General features: G+C 49.0%; 1 protein-coding gene across 1 annotated transcript in view; it reads left to right on the top strand.

Annotated features, from left to right (window-relative positions):
- Positions 1–20334, top strand: part of LOC144817776 (disintegrin and metalloproteinase domain-containing protein 33-like) — a 565915-nt gene that overhangs the window by 449717 nt on the left and 95864 nt on the right. The window contains exons 8-10 of the mRNA XM_078674583.1: positions 11102–11167; positions 13814–13885; positions 15551–15717. Of these exons, the coding sequence (XP_078530709.1) occupies positions 11102–11167; positions 13814–13885; positions 15551–15717 (305 nt within the window). The remainder of the gene's footprint in view (positions 1–11101; positions 11168–13813; positions 13886–15550; positions 15718–20334) is intronic.

Raw genomic sequence — 20334 nt, 5'->3', positions numbered from 1 at the left:
CCTTTACTCTGTTCCATAAAACAGAATGCAGAACAATGTCATACATTCACCCCAATACAGAGATCTGGGCCTCAATCCATTGTTTTGCTCTGTTCCAGCATTAAAACTAGTGCCCGTCTGTGAAGGTCCAGAACCCAGACTGCTCCGAAGGCTGGGGCTGCCTTGGCTGAGGGCTGAAGACAGGGACATGGAATTGGTCCCCAGACTTCCTGCACCCAATAAAATTACTTTTAAGATTGACGCTTATCCTAAATATGTCTTAATGACTTGGCCCTACCATCTGTTGAGGAGATAGAGTGTCTTGTAAATAACAAGCATTGGCAAATACAACACATCTGAGTTTAAATTACCATTGCATACTGCATTAGCATAATAGCGAGGCACATGGGAGGGTGCAACAGGAGTGGACAGTTAAGTGGAGGCAGAAGCATACATCCAGGCATCCAATATCATTAGGTGAGATATTAGTATTCCACAGGGCAGAGCCAAGGTGTGATTGACAGAGTCTCAAGCCAATGGAAATGCAAGAGGTTGGTGGAAACAAGTGAATGGTTGAAAATGGTGGACCCACTCTTTGCGTATTGTAAGCAATAGGTCTGTGCCTGCAGAACCTGAGAAAGAATGTAGCATACAGGAGCATTGTCACTCACTCCTTTCACATCTTCTCGCTTGCTCATTGCATCTTTTGCAATGTACTGTCCTGGAGAGACTGACTTTGTCTTAAGTTGGAGGAAACCCAACCCTGAAGTGACTCACACTGATCAGAAATTGGAGATCTTTGTGTGCTGTGAAAGTATCTTCAAAGCAGAGAGATGGAGGTGTCCTCGTCTTCCTTCCCCTCTCAGATTGCTAAACTTCCTCATGCATGCGAAACTGCTTCACGGTGATCGAAAATAAGCCGATTGCGCAGAAAGAAGCCCTTTTACGGAAAGCTAGAGCCGTGCAGGAAACTGCTGTGATGGCAGCAAACATTTATGTCACCTACTCGCAACGAAGCTTGTCGAGTAGTGGGGTCGCCGAATTGTCATGAAACACAAACCTGAGCAAGTCTGACTGATGTTTATTTACCTAGAACATAGAATGTGTGGGCCTGATTCACAAAGGTCCTCTGCACTAGAGGCTGAGGCCCCGCAGTCGTGTGGGAGTCTCCGCACTTGGGGGCCCATTAGGATGTCTGGCGGATCGCCACTGCCATCCGGGCGGTGGCGATCCGCCAGACATCCATACCCGCCCGCAACCCATTCCCCCCGCCATATTACTATGGCGGGGGGGACCGCGGCGGACGGAAAGACCGTCCGCCGCTTTTCCGCCCCGGTTGCCTTGCGGCCGGGGCGGAAAAGGTTTAATATGATGGCGTGTCTATTAGACACCGCCAGCCATATTACCATGGGCCAAAACAGATGCCTTTCTGTGGCGGCGATGCCACCACGGAAAGGCATGCGGTCTTGACTTCGGGGGTGTTAAGGAGAGGTGGGGTGTGCACACGGGTGGTACCCCCCTGCATTTGCATAAACAAAGCAGCAGGCACCGCGCGGTGCCTGCCGCTTTGTTTATTCAAATGCATACGTGCATTTTTAGCATTGTGGCGGGCGGTGCTGAGAGAACCGCCTGCCACAATGCTAAAAATGCAGGATGCGCCCGCCACAGTGGTGGGCGCATCCCCGCCACGGGACTAAGCCCGCCCGCCATCCTAATGACCCCCTTGGTGCAGAATCTCCGCCATGAAAATTCTCATTGCGGAGATACCGCCCCAAAGTGCACAGACTCTCTCATGACTGCAGGGCCTCCACCATGCATGCGGGGCTCCGTGACGAGTGCGGAGACACCCCCACGATTGCGGGGCCTCCGCGACGAGTTCCGTGGACCTTTGTGAATCAGGCCCTGTGTGTTCGTATATTTACCACGAGAGCTTTGAGCGTGAAATGGTAGAAAACGTCTGCTGCATAAAACAAGCAATGGTAAAGCCAAAAGAGCTGGATTTGGGATACTGGGGCAATGGTTAACGTAGATGCTTTTTAGTTTTAATGCATGCCACACAAAAATATAGGACCAGATGTACTAAGAATATTATTTCAGAAACCAGTTGCAATTTGCGCACAACTCTAATTTTTCGCAGCGACCTTTGTGCTAAAAGATCACTTTGCTAAATCAACATATTTTTAGGTGGTCACAGAATGAACTGCCCAGTGCAGGGTAATTAGGTAGGTAGGAATGGTCGACCCTCTGTGATCATCCTACAAACAGAAGGACGGTGGGCTGCAAGGGATAGCGGCCATCATCCTTACGTTTGCAGTCAAAAATAGAAATAAAAAAATTAAGTGACCTATACTGCTTTAAAACAACCATTTGTAATGAAATAGGTCTCATATTTATGAGAGTTTGAGCTATTGGCATTGCAAAAGACGATGCCTTTTGTTTATGTATTGTTTTTAAAACAGATAAATAGAAGGATTTGTCATTTAGAATGCCAATATCTTAAACTCTAGAAAATGCGAGACCTATTGCATTGCAAATGGGTTCAGTGCCCGTGCTAGACAGATAAAGAAACAAGCATTTACAATGCAATGGTCTCGGCATCATTAAAGGTAGAGCTATTGGCATTGCTCATGACATTTCTTTTTTTTTCTTTAAATCATAAATAAATGGCATTGTCATTTACATTGTCAATACACACCACTCTGCACTCAACTGCACTCACCTGCACTGCACTGCACTCACCTGCACTGCACTCACCTGCACTGCACTGCACTCAACTGCACTCACCTGCACTGCACTCACCTGCACTGCACTGCACTCACCTGCACTGCACTGCACTCACCTGCACTGCACTCACCTGCACTGCACTCACCTGCACTGCACTGCACTCACCTGCACTCACCTGCACTGCACTCACCTGCCCTGCACTGCACTCACCTGCACTGCACTGCACTCACCTGCACTGCACTCACCTGCACTGCACTCACCTGCACTGCACTCACCTGCACTGCACTGCACTGCACTCAACTGCACTCACCTGCACTGCACTCACCTGTACTGCACTCACCTGCACTCACCTGCACTGCACTGCACTGCACTCACCTGCACTGCACTGCACTCACCTGCACTGCACTGCACTCACCTGCACTGCACTCACCTGCACTGCACTGCACTGCACTCACCTGCACTGCACTGCACTCACCTGCACTGCACTCACCTGCACTGCACTGCACTCACCTGCACTGCACTACACTCACCTGCACTGCACTCACCTGCACTGCACTGCACTCACCTGCACTGCACTCACCTGCACTGCACTCACCTGCACTGCACTCACCTGCACTGCACTCACCTGCACTGCACTCACCTGCACTGCACTGCACTCACCTGCAAGGCACTCACCTGCACTGCACTCACGTGCACGCCACTGCACTGCACTCACCTGCACTGCACTCACCTGCATGCCACTGCACTCACCTGCACTGCACTCACCTGCACTCCACTGCACTGCACTCACCTGCACTGCACTCACCTGCACTCCACTCACCTGCACTGCACTGCACTCACCTGCACTGCACTGCACTCACCTGCACTGCACTCATCTGCACTGCACACACTGCACTCACCTGCACTGCACTCACCTGCACTGCACTGCACTCACCTGCACTGCACTCACCTGCACTGCACTCACCTGCACTGCACTGCACTCACCTGCACTGCACTCACCTGCACTGCACTGCACTCACCTGCACTGCACTCACCTGCACTCACCTGCACTGCACTCCACTGCACTGCACTCACCTACACTGCACTGCACTCACCTGCACTACACTCACCTGCACTGCACTGCACTCCACTGCACTCACCTGCACTGCACTCACCTGCACTGCACTGCACTGCACTCACCTGCACTGCACTGCACTCACCTGCACTCACCTGCACTGCACTGCACTCCACTCCAGTGCAGTGTGCACTGCACTCACCTGCACTGCACTCCACTGCACTGCACTCCACTGCACTGCACTGCACTGCACTCACCTGCACTGCACTGCACTCACCTGCACTGCACTCACCTGCACTGCACTCATCTGCACTGCACTGCACTCACCTGCACTGCACTGCACTCACCTGCACTGCACTGCACTCACCTGCACTGCACTGCACTCACCTGCACTGCACTCACCTGCACTGCACTCACCTGCACTCACCTGCACTGCACTCACCTGCACTGCACTCACCTGCACTGCACTGCACCGCACTGCACTCACCTGCACTGCACTGCACTCACCTGCACTGCACTGCACTCACCTGCACTGCACTGCACTGCACTCACCTGCACTGCACTGCACTGCACTCACCTGCACTGCACTGCACTCACCTGCACTGCACTCACCTGCACTGCACTCACCTGCACTGCACTCACCTGCACTGCACTCACCTGCACTGCACTGCACTCACCTGCACTGCACTCACCTGCACTGCACTGCACTCACCTGTACTGCACTCACCTGCACTGCACTCACCTGTACTGCACTCACCTGCACTGCACTCACCTGCACTGCACTGCACTGCACTCACCTGCACTCACCTGCACTGCACTGCACATACCTGCACTGCACTCTGCACTCACTACTCTGCACTCTGCACTCACTACTCTGCACTCTGCACTCACTACTCTGCACTCACTACTCTGCACTCTGCACTCACTACTCTGCACTCACTACTCACTACTCTGCACTCACTAATCTGCACTCACTTCTCACTACTCTGCACTCACTACTCTGCACTCACTACTCACTACTCTGCACTCACTACTCACTACTCTGCACTCACTACTCTGCACTCACTACTCTGCACTCACTACTCTGCACTCACTACTCTGCACTCACTACTCACTACTCTGCACTCACTACTCACTACTCTGCACTCACTACTCACTACTCTGCACACTCACTCTGCACTCACTACTCTGCACTCACTACTCTGCACTCACTACTCTGCACTCACTACTCTGCACTCACTACTCACTACTCTGCACTCACTACTCTGCACTCACTACTCACTACTCTGCACTCACTACTCTGCACTCACTACTCTGCACTCACTACTCACTACTCTGCACTCACTACTCTGCACTCACTACTCACTACTCTGCACTCACTACTCACTACTCTGCACTCTGCACTCACTACTCTGCACTCACTACTCTGCACTCACTACTCTGCACTCACTACTCACTACTCTGCACTCAGTACTCACTACTTTGCACTCACTACTCTGCACTCACTACTCACTACTCTGCACTCACTACTCACTACTCTGCACTCACTACTCACTACTCTGCACTCACTACTCACTACTCTGCACTCACTACTCTGCACTCACTACTCACTACTCTGCACTCACTACTCACTACTCTGCACTCACTACTCTGCACTCACTACTCACTACTCTGCACTCACTACTCTGCACTCACTACTCTGCACTCACTACTCTGCACTCACTCCTCTGCACTCACTCCTCTGCACTCACTACTCTGCACTCACTACTCTGCACGCTCACTCTGCACTCACTACTCTGCACTCACTACTCTGCACTCACTACTCTGCACTCACTACTCTGCACTCACTACTCTGCACTCACTACTCTGCACTCACTACTCACTACTCTGCACTCACTACTCTGCACTCACTACTCTGCACTCACTACTCTGCGCACTCACTACTCTGCGCACTCACTACTCTGCGCACTCACTCCTCTGCACTCACTCATCTGCACTCACTCATCTGCACACTCACTCATCTGCACACTCACTCGTCTGCACACTCACTCATCTGCACACTCACTCTGCACTCACTACTCTGCACTCTCTCTGCACACTCTCTCTGCACACTCTCTCTGCACACTCTCTCTGCACACTCACTCTGCACACTCACTCTGCACACTCACTCTGCACACTCACTCTGCACACTCACTCTGCACTCACTACTCTGCACTCACTACTCTGCACTCACTACTCTGCACTCACTACTCTGCACTCTGCACACTCACTCTGCACTGTGCACACCGCTGATATCACGGAATCTTCCACCACACTTTCTAAAACTCTATAGTCCGAAGCATAATAGGCACAGAACCAAAAGAAGGGTAGACATTGCTTAAAATAATCTTATTGTATTTATGAGAAGCAAAAGCGAGACTGTGAAATGTGCTGAATATCAGTTTGTTACGAATCAACAGAGTGGAGTTAGAGAACCAAGAAATAGTAATTTAGAATCCGGGTTAGAAGGAGTAGTAATCACAAGCTGAGGATCAACGGGCGCGAAACAGCGTGGTGGGCGCGCAGGAGACGCAGATCAACGGGCGCGAAACAGCGTGGTGGGCGCGCAGGAGACGCAGCGTGAGCGTGCACATCAGCTGAAGATCGCCGGAGAAGACACCGAGCCTGCCTGCTGCCGTGACTGACCCCCTGCAGAGGGAAAGAGCCCGGTGAGTGGGGGTAGAAGGGGGGGGGCGGCAGAGAGGGAGTGGGCAGAGAGGGAGGCTGTGTGTGTGTGTGTGTGTGTGTGTGTGTGTGCGTGCGTGTGTCTGTCTGTGTCTGTCTGGTGTGTGCCTGCCTGCCTTTGTGTGTGCGCGTCCACAGACCCTGGTCGGCTCGTGCACCGCTCTGTACTCCCTTGCGAGCTTACATGGCGACAATAGTTCTCGTTGCCGAGACCTAAAAAGCATTGTAAGATGTTGAAATAGAGTGTGGCGTGCCGTGTGAGAACAATGTAGTAAGGAAAACAAGGGGACTCTAATAAGTGAACCTGGGGTTGACTAATGTTTTAGAAAAACAATGGTTCTTATGTGGCCATAAAAGGTCCTTGGTAGGAAGCAGTGTCAGAATTTGTGACTGCCCTAGAGTCGAGATAGGTAATAAATATCTCAGGGACGATAAGTAATATGAACAGCCTGTGCGCCTGTAAACACTGGTGCTCACACGAGCTGCTCCTAGAACTAGTGAAACGACAAGTCCTCGAAGAGCGCACTCGGACTGGACACTGCTTTGGTGGGGAAGAGATGCAGAACATAAATCAGTTTGAAGGCCGCCCGAAACACACCAGTGCTGGTGCAAAACCGCGGTATGTTAGGAATCTGAATAAACTGCGACATACGTGCAAACCTGCACTCCAGACCACTGAATGGAAAGGCACATAGTTGTGTAGATCTCACAAAGGAACCAACTGGATAAACACGAAAAAGATGTAGAAGGTGCAGCCACCATTGTTGCTGATTAGGAGCGGCAGATGTTGAAATAGAGCTAGGCGGGCTGCGTGGCTGCCCTTGTTGAAGATTACGTGTAGCGTGCTGTACTACTGTAAAAAAATGCTAATGAATACCAAAAAAAAAACCATAAAAGCGGGCTCCTGTCAAAATATTAAGCATGGCGCCAGTGTTGTTAATATGAAAGCTGGCGCAGTGCGAAAACCTAAAGCACGACGCCCGGGGCGGGCCAGAGATGAGGAGCAGGGAGTGGAAAAGCAGGTGTCCTTGTAGGAAAGCATGTCGTATGTGCAATAGGAGAATAGGGAACACTTTCTGGGGTGACTGGTGAAGTAGCAACCCTGAATGGGGGTAGGAGGGAAAGAAGCAACACCGACCGTGGGGGGTTGGGGGTTAGGAAGAAGCAATACACACTGGGTGGGAAGGGAAGAAGCAACGCATGCAGGGGGTGGGAGGGGAAAGCAGAGGAAAGAAGACAATAAATAACAAGCAACCAGTAAACGTGTCCGTCCTAGATAAACAAACGCATTTTAAAACAAGAGGTGCTAATGCTACCTGCTGTGCGTCTGAGATGCCACGGAGTGCTAGCGGAAGAAACGATCGCTATTGTAAACAAGCTGAGGATCAACGGGCGCGCACGACGCAGCGTGGGCGTGCACATCAGCTGAAGATCGCCGGAGAAGACACAAGTCTGCCTTCTGCCGTGACTGACCCGATGCGGAGGGAAAGAGCCCGGTGAGTGGGGGGGGGGGCGGCAGAGAGAGAGAGAGTGTGAGAGTGTGTGTGTGTGTGTGTGTGTGTGCATGCATGCATGCGTGCGTGCGTGTGTCTGTCTGTCTGTGTGTGTGTCTGGCGCATGCCTGCCTGCCTGCCTGCCTTTGTGCGCGTCCACAGACCCTGGTCGGCTCGTCCACCTCTCTGTAGTCCCTTGCTAGCTTACTAGGCGACAATAGTTCTCGTTGCCGAGACCTAAAAACGTGTTAGGAATGAGCGTGTCCTGCCTACACCAGCAGGCAGGACAAAGCTATTTGAGAAAATAGTGCTCAGCGTCAGTAATTAAAGCCTACAGAGTAACAACACACGTAACAGGGGGAGTCACCATGGGAGGTTATAAAATGAGACAAGGCGGTACTAAGGAGGGACTACTAAGCCTATTGACCAATGAAAAGACACAGTTTATAGTGGACAATGAGACAAGCCAATGAAAAATATGGGCGGAGAGATGGCAGAGCTTCAAGTCCATACCTTAATACAGCATGCATCGCAGAGCAGCGCAGGCGCTGCCCAAGCTCGACCTAAAATATATTGCACTGCCTACTCCCCCCTGAGGCTGCCATCACAGTTCCCAAGGGAAAGGAGTCTCAAGGGGACAAACTAGTTACCCCCTCCTTTCAGGTGTTGGTAAGTGTTCAGAGTACTGTGAGCAGAAGTGCAGTCGCAAACCATTGATGCATAGCATAGCCATTCACCGGGTTTGGGATTGCACAACGTTTCCACACCTTTGGCCCATAATTTCTTTTGTCATGAAGAAAACGTATTAGCATGGCTGCCCTGTGGCTAGTTTTAATGCTACTGTTAGGGGTATATTTACTAAGAAAGGCGTGGTGCTGAGAGCACTTTTGCAGCGCCGCTCTGTCATTTTGAAACCGCAGCAATGCGACGCATTTACAAGAATATGGCGCATTCCTATGTTTTCCCTTGTGCTGGCACAAAAAAAGCTGCCTAGCGCCAATATAGACACCCTTGCACCATAGTGTAATCCTGCCCATAAACAGTCATAATGGCATTTTGCTCTTTCATTGTGTCCTGGGAAATAAAAGTATTGCTCATCGTTGCACCAATGTAACGCCTGCTAGTTAGTGTTGTTAGTTTTTGGTACTGTCTTGGATTTATACATCCTTGTAAATCTGGGGCAGTGTCAAAAAGCAGATGGGTGTTGTGGTGGAACGCCCACACTAACACTCATTGCACGCCCCTTTGCCGCAGAAAACTGCGTGAAAGTGTGCCATATTTAGAAAGCGGTGGTAAGCCACCCAAAGTGGCTTACTGCCGCTTTGTAAATATGGTGCAGGGCATTGTGCCACCAGAACATCAGTAAAATTGACGTTCCGGTGGCACAATCCCCTTGAAAAAAGGCCCCTTAATGTTTCCTGTAGATGCCTGTGAGGCCATTTAGATCCATAATTCCTAAAGTGAGTTTTACGAATTTTTGCTCTTGTTGCCAGTAGGTGATCCGTGTGAATTGAGCCTGTCCCCATTTTGTCTGGTCACTTTTGGCCTCGTTCTGAGTGGTCGTAATATCAACTTGTGGAGAAGTGTGGCTCACTGGTTAGAGGAGGCAGACCTGGAAGCAGAGGTCAGCCCGGGACCAGGGTTCAATTCCCGGCTCGGCGGGGTCTTGAGTCCTAAAATGTCCATGGACTCGACAATTCTCGCTCCGGTGCCTACTCGATTCAAGGGTTCACACTCTGCGACTCTGGGCAATAGCTTGCTTAATCTCCACAACGGCCCCTCGCGGCTGGATGCCTGGCTTTCACCTTGCGGATACCCTGCCGGGGTTATCTCACAGGGGAATACCAGGACGGGTTCCCTAAGCAAGCGCTTAGAAACCGCTCGGTGATTTGCGCTATATAAATTCCTGTACATTTACATTCCTGTACAAAATAACGATGCCTGGCGGCGCAGTATTTCCTGGCACAGCTACCGTCCTATTCCAGATTTTCTTCTTCTGAACAAGACATACCTTTGGTTGCGTTATCATGCGGACCGTTGCTTGCATTTTCAGCCCTTAGACACTTTGTGGCTCCTCTATTCAGTGATTGGCGTCAGGACTTATTGCCATTAACATCTTTCTATTACTACTGATTGGTGTTGAATCGACACTTCTGGATATTTTCTTGCCAGTATCACTACATATCGTTCCTTACGACTTTGTTAGATCTTATATCTGTGGATACTGGCCACACTACAATGACAACCCAGTTCTTTTCCTTTGGATGGATTTCAACCGTTTTTTTAAAAGATATTTCACCACACATTACCAATATTATCTTCAATACAGTTGCGCAGCGCTCATCCTTAACTGCATCTAGTATAGGTTTGAGACAAGACACGTCTATTTTTGATTATCAATCCAGGCCTCGCTCGTCACTGTGGTTTGTTCATCCATTTAGCCTTGAGAAAGTCGTGGTACGGACTTTTGTACAGACGAAACATGTGTTGGCTGTTTCTGTTGATGTTTTGGCTTTTTCCTTTGATGCTTCTTGAATAAATGAAGTAACAAACATATAAGGACTTTTGCCTCAATATACTGTCCAAGAAAGAAGATTTATTGATGTTATGATCTCTACTTTTGTCATCTTGAAGATATGCAACCATTGTGATTAATAAGTCACTTGCTTTACACCGCATATAGGATTGTGCTCACTTGACCCCTTTGTTTGTATGTTTGTGTTTGCTAATCCTTTGCATTGGCATTAGTCACCCCAGTTAGTGAGTGACAGTGGTCTCCGTAGCACTCCGATTAAATTATATTTATAATATTAAATTACAGTCCCAGGACAATTTTCTCTGTACTACATATGTGAAGGTGCGGTTACTCCCTTTCAGGGAACACCACTACCAATTTCCTATCACTGAGACCGACCTTGTGGTGGCGAGGTTTGTGGGTTTCATTGCTTCAGACACTCTTTTCCTGACCAGAATTCCCACTGCAGATGTTACCAGGCTTGCACCCAATCCCAGTGTTGTCCTGGCACCCAGAATGAGGTCCTTGCACCAGTTTATTAGCTGGACTAGTGGTATTTGCCCAGGCTCTGCTGCTCCTCACATTAGTCTTTTCTTGTTCACTTTCCTTTAGATGAAGAGAGATGTCTGGAGGACCCCAAAGTTCATGGAGCTCTTCATCGTCGCTGATCACACCCTGGTAAGGACCCATGACGCTCTACGGGGAGACCGGAGAGCGGCTGGACGTTTGGTAGATTTCTGTAATATTTTAATGCATATATGTCTGCTTCATAGCATCGCCAGGGGTGTGGCAATGGCCAGGTGTTGTCATATTTATTTATTGGTTTGCTTTTATTATAATTTGTGCTCGCAAGGGAGAAACTAGAAAATTAAATGACTCCCAATCGAGCATTCAAAGGCCGGGAACCAGACTCTCATTAGAGTTCGGTTCACACTTTTATCCTCCTTCCAGCCTTCTGTACATCCATACCTTCACCCTTCATCTAGTCATCCATCAACATGTTCTTTCCTTCACCTTTTTGTCCCCTCACCCATTGAGTTATCCATCCATCTACCCACCCACCCACCCATCCATCACATCCACCCACCCAACCATCCATCCTTCGTTTCACCCTTTTATAAATGTGTCCATCTTTTCACCTGTCAGTATACGCATATATCTCTTCTCCCTCCATCCATTCCTCTTCCCTCCATTTTTTCACCCGTTTGTCCAGTCTTCCTTAAAGTCTCACTTTCACTTATCGATTTTATCGCTTTTCAGTGCCCCTCTTTCACCTCTCCACCTAGTCTTCCTTTCACCTCTCCTTCCTTTACCCTTCCTTCTGTCCACCCTTTCATCCCTGCCATTTGATCATTCACCCCTTCACCACCTTCAGCGCCTGGATACACTCCCGGGTGATTAGCTGCGCTATACAAATCCGAGTTGATTGATTGATTCATCCATCTTTTCACCCTTCCAGCTTACCTTTCACCCTTTCTTCCTTATTTCCTTTTATGTTTTCTTCCTTCCATTCTCACCATTCCTTCCTCCTTTCCCTCCTCCTTCCTTTCCCCTTGCATCTACTCATCTTTTTCCTCCTCATCCTTTCTTATGTCTTTTCTTTCCCCCTCACACTCTTTCCACGTGCCTCTCCTTTTCTGTGCCGTTTCCTGTTTTCCCCACTCCTCTCTTCCCTTCCTTCCTTGTACACCTCAGCCCAAGGGCCACAGCCCTCTGTGATAATATTCCTCAACAGTGTTACTTTTGAGCCCTTGTCTGCGGGCCTGCGGACGGAAGAGGCCAGTAGATAACGAATGAATGTTTTAGTGAGACCCAGTTCAGCAGCTCATCGGGCCTAGTGCCAGCCCCCGCTTAGACAGCTGGAGCGGGGGATTCCCGGCGCCGATGGGGGCATCTCAAGTGTGACTTGAGGACCATGAAAGTAGCGATTCCAATTGATTTCACATCCGATCTAGAACAGCGATGACGTTATGGGGGGTTGTACCGCGGCACAGTCCAGCTTTTGGTGGGGGTGAACCTGCACCGAGGCTTCGTGTCCGAGGCGCCCGCAAGGGGTGGCCTTAGGCATGTGCAAGCTGTGCACCTGCACAGGGCCACCAAACCCCAGGGTCCACCACACCAATATATATCCTTAATATAATAATCCTCTGCTGATGAATACATATTTGAGTATCGGCCCCTGGCAGGGATTTGGCGGCCTCCGGCTCTGTTCCACTTCAATGTTTTATTAAAACACCTTCCTGAGCTCCAGGGGGCTACCCCCGCCCGGACCCCCTCTTCCAGGGCCCCCTTTCTACGCTTCCTGCCCAGGGCTGCCATGAGCCCAGAGCCGCCCCTGCGTCCGCCTCCATGGAGGGGGGGAGATAGCCGTAATATTTTAAGGAATGGCTCTAAGAAGGATTCTAGGTCATGCCTGAGATGTGGACACATCATATACATTTATTTTCCTGGATCTAATGGTGCCATTAGGAGTGAAGCTCGGGAAATGCAACTGGAGATATATTAGTCCAATTCATCCCAGATCTCTGAAGAGGATGCCTTAATCTTTCAATTTAAAAAAAAAGTGTTTTATATAGCGCAAACTAGACCCGAGACATCGGGTATCAGAGCGCTTTAAATGAGCATCAGTTTCCAGGGCTGGACTGGAAACAGAAACCGGCCCTAGCACACTGCTCAGCTGACCCCCCTTCTCCCCCCCTGGTGAGAGGGGGGTTGCAGCTGAGAGGTTTGCAAGGGCCGGTTTCAGCTGTTTTTGTTACAGGGGGACGATTTTGCTGACGCCCGTAACAAAAACGGCCCCACAAGTGCCCAAAACCGACCCCCACCCTAGCGGCCCACCGGGGAAATGCCCGGTGCCCTCTACGGCCAGTCCGGCCCTGTCTGTTTCGTTACTTGAGGACACATTCATTTTTGTTAGGCACAGGGAGATTAAGTGATGTGCCCAGAATCACAGGATGTTGGGTGTGGTTGCCGAGACCCCCAGCTTGGAGGTCGACCATTCTGGGTTCCCCACGATGGTGGACATTCTGAGGGGCTTCTCTGAGGGGGCGGGGTACATGGATGTAGTTAGCAGCTCGCTTCTGGGCGTTAATTAACTGAACCTGAGTAAGACTAAAGAACGACTTTGAAAATGATGACGTAAGAAACTGAGGAGTGATAATCTTGGTGCACTAATGCCCACTCCACCTTCTGACTCTTTGCAAAAAACACTACCGCTCCTCTGGCACAAAAAGTTTGCCATATTAAATGCAAGACCAATATTGTAATTATTGCATGAAAGGCTCTGTTGGATTTTAATTTCATGTCACTCCATGTTTTTGTCAGTTTGCAGCTCAGAAGAACGACCTGGGGCGCACAAAGCAGCGCATCATGGAAATCGCCAACTACGTGGACAAGGTAAGGGCGCGCTGCGCATGACCCCTTGACCTGGATGCAGTTGTTTCCTTTCTTATTATTGCACTGACTGCTGTGAAAAAGATAACGCTGGGACTCTGGAGAGAGATGCATTTGACCTTCTCTCGTCACAGCAGGCACCACAGGTGCTGCCGCCGAAGAGTAGAGTCAGTCGCTAGCTCCAAGCTCCATCCGCAGGCATTCATATCCCTCAACTCAGGCTTGACACAGAGGCATATTATCAAGCACGGAGGTAAAATAATCGCCTCTTTAGCGACAGGAAACTGCCGCTAAAACGGCGATAATGGGCTTGATAATATGCTATAGAGAATTCCCATAGAAGCCCAGGTTAACACTAGAACATGGACTTCTATTGGAATTCTCCAGGTCATATTATCAAGCCCATTATCGCTGCTTGAGCAGCAGTTTCCTGCCGCTAAAGCGGCGATAATATTAACTCCGCTCCTTGATAATATGCCCCACAGTTCCTTCGGTAAGAGGCAGGTGGGTTAAAGGCAACCATCAGTGCTGCACTGGTTCTCATGCAAGACAAGTACTCAGTGTATTCACTCTCAGAGGTGCCGGCTCTCCCCACGAGGCAGGATAAGGGTAATGATGATCAGTGCCAGACTGATACCCCTGCAGGACCAAAGCACAGGGTAATCATTTGAGGAAGTGTTGGCTTTCCCCTCGGGGCAGGGTAAAGGCAATGATCAGTGCCGGACTGATACCCCTGCAGGACCAGCTACCGTGCAGTCACTCTCAGAGGTGCTTGTCCCACAGAAATTTGCAGGGATTAAGAGAAGATGCACAACAATTAGCCGAAAATGAAGAAAGGGCTAACTCAATGCCCACACAAATAGAGTACAAAAATGTAAAATGTATCCAAATATCTTGATAAATTATGCCGGGTTTCAGGCATAATGGCAGAGCCATTCCTAAATGTTTACGACGTGCTCCACAGCAAGGACATAAGGTACAATTCTCAGTGGGGCTCACCTGGTCCTTGTATCCAGCTCATACTCCATTGCGGTCGGCCTGAAGTTGTAACTTTATCCTGGTCTGCCACGACCAGATAACCACAGTTGGCAATTTGCACTACTTTTATCTACATTTTAAAATTCAACACCTCCAGTTTTACTGATTGGATTTTTGTTGTTATGGTGTCAAAAAATTTATTACATTTGAATAAATTTTTCTAAATCAATATGAAATTTGTCTTGTACTGTGTTTTCACTTTATTGTTGTTTGTGTGCTGCATAAATACTTTACACAGTGCCTCTAAGGTAAGCATGAGTGCCTTTGTGCCAAGATACCAGAGGGCTAAGCACAGTTTAATTCAGTGACTGTTTGTGGTTCATCCTGACAAGGATTGTGGTTGTTGCTTGAGAAGGGCTTACACCCCCTCAACCAACAACCCAATTACTCACAGTTACGCTTTTATAACGGAATTCTTGTTCTTCAGGAATAAGAACCACAAATAAATCAGTTAATGATAAAATGTTTCAGGAACATCATATTACCTGCTATTTGCATGCACAGTTGCCTCTTCATTCCACCACATTTAGTGTAATCTGAGAAACCCTAAATTAATGTAACCACTGACAATGAACCATGTTTTTATGTGAATCCCACCCCTTCTTCTGCCTTCTCTTTATCCTCCTGCAGTTTTACAGGTTATTGAATATCAAGGTGGCTCTGATTGGGCTGGAAGTGTGGACGGAGCGAGACCAGTGCAAGGTCACAGATGACGCCAACGCCACCCTCTGGTCCTTCCTGAAATGGAAGCAGAAACTGAAGCTGCGGAAGAAACACGACAACGCCCAGCTACTCACGTGAGCATTGCCTGAGCGTGTAAAAAGCCAAGCCTTCTCTATATCTGCTGTCAACATACCCTCTTTATTTGCTATCTCATCTTCATTTGTTTCTGTTGTCACTGCTTCTTCCATATCTGAGCTCACTACTGCCACTAAAAATAGTTCCAGGAACTTAGAAGGTGGATCTGCATCCCCGGCTCTGGAAAATAAGTACAAAAGTAAGCCCCAAACCACTCTAACATGTTCCAGTTCCAAGTTCTTCTTGACCAAGGAAGGGAGTGCTCTACAAGTACACAAAGAGCTGCTGTGAGACCAGGGCTGGTGTCTGTGTGAAAGCCATTCTCCCTTTCTCTCAGAGATCATGGGAAGAGCGGCTAGAAGCCTCCCTGCCTGCTTAGAAAGGAAAGCAGCATGTCTGGCCCTAGAGAGGGAGAGATTGTCCAGGCGGAGAAGCCCGGCCGTGCTGCCGCTGTACGGGACAACGAGAAGAAGCTGACAATGCAAGCACAGCATACTGGAGGGGACTAACCTAGATACAGGGGATATGGTGCGGCAGCATGGAGTGGGTAGGGGGGTATGGGGTTGAGTGCAGCATTGCAGTCATAGCCTCGGGTGATACAGTTTAACTTGGTTCAACCTAATTGTGTCGTATTTCGCACCACTGTGATATTGAAAGTCCTTTCTTTCCTAAAAAGACAAGCACTGGGTTGGACATTGATTTATTGGATCTGCTGATGGGTTGCTCAGTCCTGAGTCTCTGCCCCCCCCACAATAACACCCTAATATTGCCTTTCATTACACGCCTTCACTACTCTGAGAGTTAAGTGTGGAAACGATATACTTGGGCCTGTTTGGAGAACCACGGTAGGGCAGGCCGTGGAGCACCAGTGACAAATGACTTCAACCACTATGATTGGGGGCTCGTGTCACCAGACATCCTTGTGTTCCCCGAACAGGATGTGACATCCTTTTTTAATATTTCTTCCATAATAAATGTATGGTGTCATATTTCACTATAACTGCTGTCTCTATTTCCTCTACTTCTCCTGTCAATAATTTCTCGCTATCTACTGTGAATTCCTTATTCATATTACTTAACATCTATCATCACTTGTGCAATATATGTGGACACCACTTCCTTCACAGCTCCTGTCACTACTTGCTCTTTATGTTGTCGCTGCTTCCTTTATCAGTAAGGACACACTCTCAGTTGCAGCAGAGCTCATGAGACACAAACCCACGTGTACACCAAACACAGGAGCTTTTATCAAAGCCCACAGGAGCACCGGCTGTAGTGCTTAATTTGTAAAATAATAAGTGCCAGGGCTCTCGTCAAGAGGCCTCTGCAGCTTGCAATATCCATTATCTCTCCCCGCACTGGCAAAATGAGAGTACCAACACAACTACTAACCATCACATACCTAAAACCGTGACAATTCAGCCTATTCCAGGTATCCAAAGCTTTACGAATGGCTTGGCCAGCAGTCAATAATCATTTTTAATGCATATTGAAATAATAAACAACTGTTGTTGTGCTCATCTTTAAAACAGACATACAGCGCCACCATGTGCTAGACTGTTACAAGCCCTGGTGTTGACAATTTAGTGCCGGTACTGAGCACCGGAACCCACTGGCTCAAATTAAGCACTGACCAGATGTCAACAGATACAATCACAGCTATCCATCCTCCTGGCCATGGGTAGGTTTACTGAACTAGAAGATGCATATGCAACTCTGTAAAACCCTCCGGCCTTATTCCATGAGACATGAAGGTCACACTTCCAAAAACCAATGACCATGACGCATCCTCCTGCTGCGGAATGTATACGAACACATCATTTACATCATCATCACTATATCATCATCTCTAGAAGAACCAGATTCAAGACTGCACAGAAATGATGGGAACAGGTTGAAACCAAGAGTTGAGAGCACTGCAGTGCCCTACTAATGGCAGAATGTATGCCTTACCACTGCCTCTGGCATTAAAAGTCTGCACTCCTTTCCTCCTCTTTCTGTGAAACACTACTTAACACTTATTACCATAAGTACATGACATGGTGAAGCCGAAGTGCCTAAATTGAATCGATTCAATCCCTAGGTTCCTGATTATTTTCCCATCTCTAGCGCTTAATCGCATCTTTATATCTGAGGGCAGACAAGAGGGTGCTCTCCCTGCAATCACACCTCTGGTGTTCTTGTCAGATATTTGTGCTCTTCTATCCACCCACCGGGAAAATAGCAGTGTACAACTGCTTAGTACTCTCCTGTACTCTGAAATACTGCAACCTACCCTCTCTTTGCCCACTACCCCAACGCCGTTTAGGACGTGTCCCCCTGGAGCTGCTTACTATTGTGATGCTGGATCGGCGAGATGCTGCCTGAGCAGCACAGCGCGGCCATTCCTTGTTATGCAACTTCCGATGGGCTCCCTTTCCACGCCGAGGACGCTCGCTGCGACCCTTCATGCACGCTGCGGGCACTGGCAGCCTGGAGTGAGAGCCGGCCCTGAACCTTCAGGAGACCCTGGAAGCTACGCCTTGGAAGCTACCCGCTAGCGCAGATCGAGGTGTTGGTCCTAGTGCTAGAGGATCGAGGCTCTGCCCTGCCCAGAGCCGTGTCCTGCATCGCCCTGGCCCGGGCTGACACCGGCATTGAGATGGACATAGATGGCTCAGTTGTTCTTATGAGACCGCCTGCCCCCCCCCCCCTCCTTTTTAGGTCTCGTGGCGTAACAGCGCGTCAGCGCTGTGTCCGCCAGGAGATCTTTTGTTACTGACTGTGCTTCCCAGGAGACAGCACCTGGCCGCGCGCATCTCGCAAAAGGCGATCGGCGCAGGCCACGCGCGCGCGAACGTGCTCGCCGTGGCTGTCTCCTGGGAAGCGCAAACATACACAGGCACACCTCCCCCTGCACGCATGCGCACACACATACACAAACACACATACACGCACGGAGAGACGTCCCCCCCACCCCTCCGCCGTCGCACACACACACGCACACATACAGGCATCCCCCCCTTCCCCGCTCACCGGCACTCCGGACTTGTGCAGCCTCCGACCGCGGGGCTCTCCCTCGGGCATGGGAGCCCCGCGTCACCACTGCTCCTCCAGGCACTCCGTGGGCGCGGGCTTCACAAAACGGAAGTCCCGCCCCAAGATAGGTTTCGTTTTTGCGTGCGCACGTCTTCTTAGGAGTGGGCTTCGTGCACAAGACGGAAGTCCCGCCCCCACCAAAGGTTAGTTTTATGTACATGTATTTCTATGTAGGGGTTTCTGTTGTACTTGTGAGATCCACATGTATGTCCATTTGGCTTCTGTGCGCTGCTTATTCCTCTCTCCTCCCGTCCTCCCGTCTTCTCATATCTGCCCCAGTGCTTCCCGCCTTCTCCTCTGCGTGACTTTTTGCCGTTTTCACACCCCTCTTATTTCCCCTCGCTCGCCCCTTCCTACCTGCGTGCTACCAGCAGGCGTTAGTTTTTCCCCGTTTCATGGAAACGAAAGGTGGGCTGTAGTGAAGCTCACTTGATTTCAGTGATGTCCTCTTTCTTCCCTATATCAAATGAAGGCCTGATTGCAAGAAAGCCTTAATTAAAGTACTTCCTTTCTTTCTATGTCAAATAAACCAAAGAAGGACCCTTGCCATCCTATCTTTATTTGGTATAGAAACAAAAACAGGACTGTATCAAAGGGTAGGTGCTTTCCTTAATTATCCAGCCTTTGTGTCTCAGACCTGTTAGTTTTGCCATCGTTTTATAGTATTTATTGTTACCAGTTTGGTATTTTTTTTATTTACAATGTACTTAAAGTTGCCTTTGGTTCCAACCAGAGGAATAATACAGTGTAACCTCATGCGCTTAGCCGCGTGGTACGTCCTTCTGCTTCCTATGGGGTGCTTGCATTAATGTGCATGAGGGACTGTTATTTATTTTTTTATTTATTTATTTTATTTTGAAAGTTTTATATAGCGCGGACAAGATCTTTGCAGATATCAGAGCGCTTTACACAGAAAGGGTACATGAGGGAACATATTCAAAACAAATAAATCAGAGGAGCATACAGTACAAATAAGTGAGGGCAAAACCAATCATGTAAATCAGTAAATCAATCATACAAGTATTACAAATATGCAACAGGGTCGAAGAAGTAATACAGATCGGTGCCTATTCTTAAGGAGACCTAAGTAACAGTTCAGGTGTATTTTGCCATAAGGATAGCTTTTACTTCTTTCTTAAAGAGTGTAGTGGAAGAGATGAGCCTAGTTTCGGGGGGGGGAGTGAGTTCCAGATTCTGGGTGCCATTCCTGAGAAGGAGCGTTTATATGTTTTTTCCTTCCGGAATCTACGTGGTTATGCATATGAAAAATACAGTCACCAAGCGTTCAGCTTTTTATCTCACACATGCATTAAATATGTAAAGCAATCTTTTGTATTAGTTTTTTACAGCAGTCGTTTTTAGGTCTCGTAGCGTAACACATGAATTGGGGTCAAATAATGCCCTCCCAGGGTTCTGGTGACACCACTTTCTAAACGCCAGGGCGTGCTTGACCTGCGGCCCTATTACATCATCGGTAACCCTATACTGCCACCTGTGCACAAGTGTGCCAAACCCATGTAAGGCATAATTCTCGTATG

The sequence above is a fragment of the Lissotriton helveticus genome, chromosome 2_1 (genome assembly GCF_964261635.1).
Source record: "Lissotriton helveticus chromosome 2_1, aLisHel1.1, whole genome shotgun sequence".
NCBI classification, from domain to species: Eukaryota; Metazoa; Chordata; class Amphibia; order Caudata; family Salamandridae; genus Lissotriton; species Lissotriton helveticus.
Note: the sequence above shows the minus strand (reverse complement) of the source record. Positions and strands in the feature narration are given on the sequence as shown.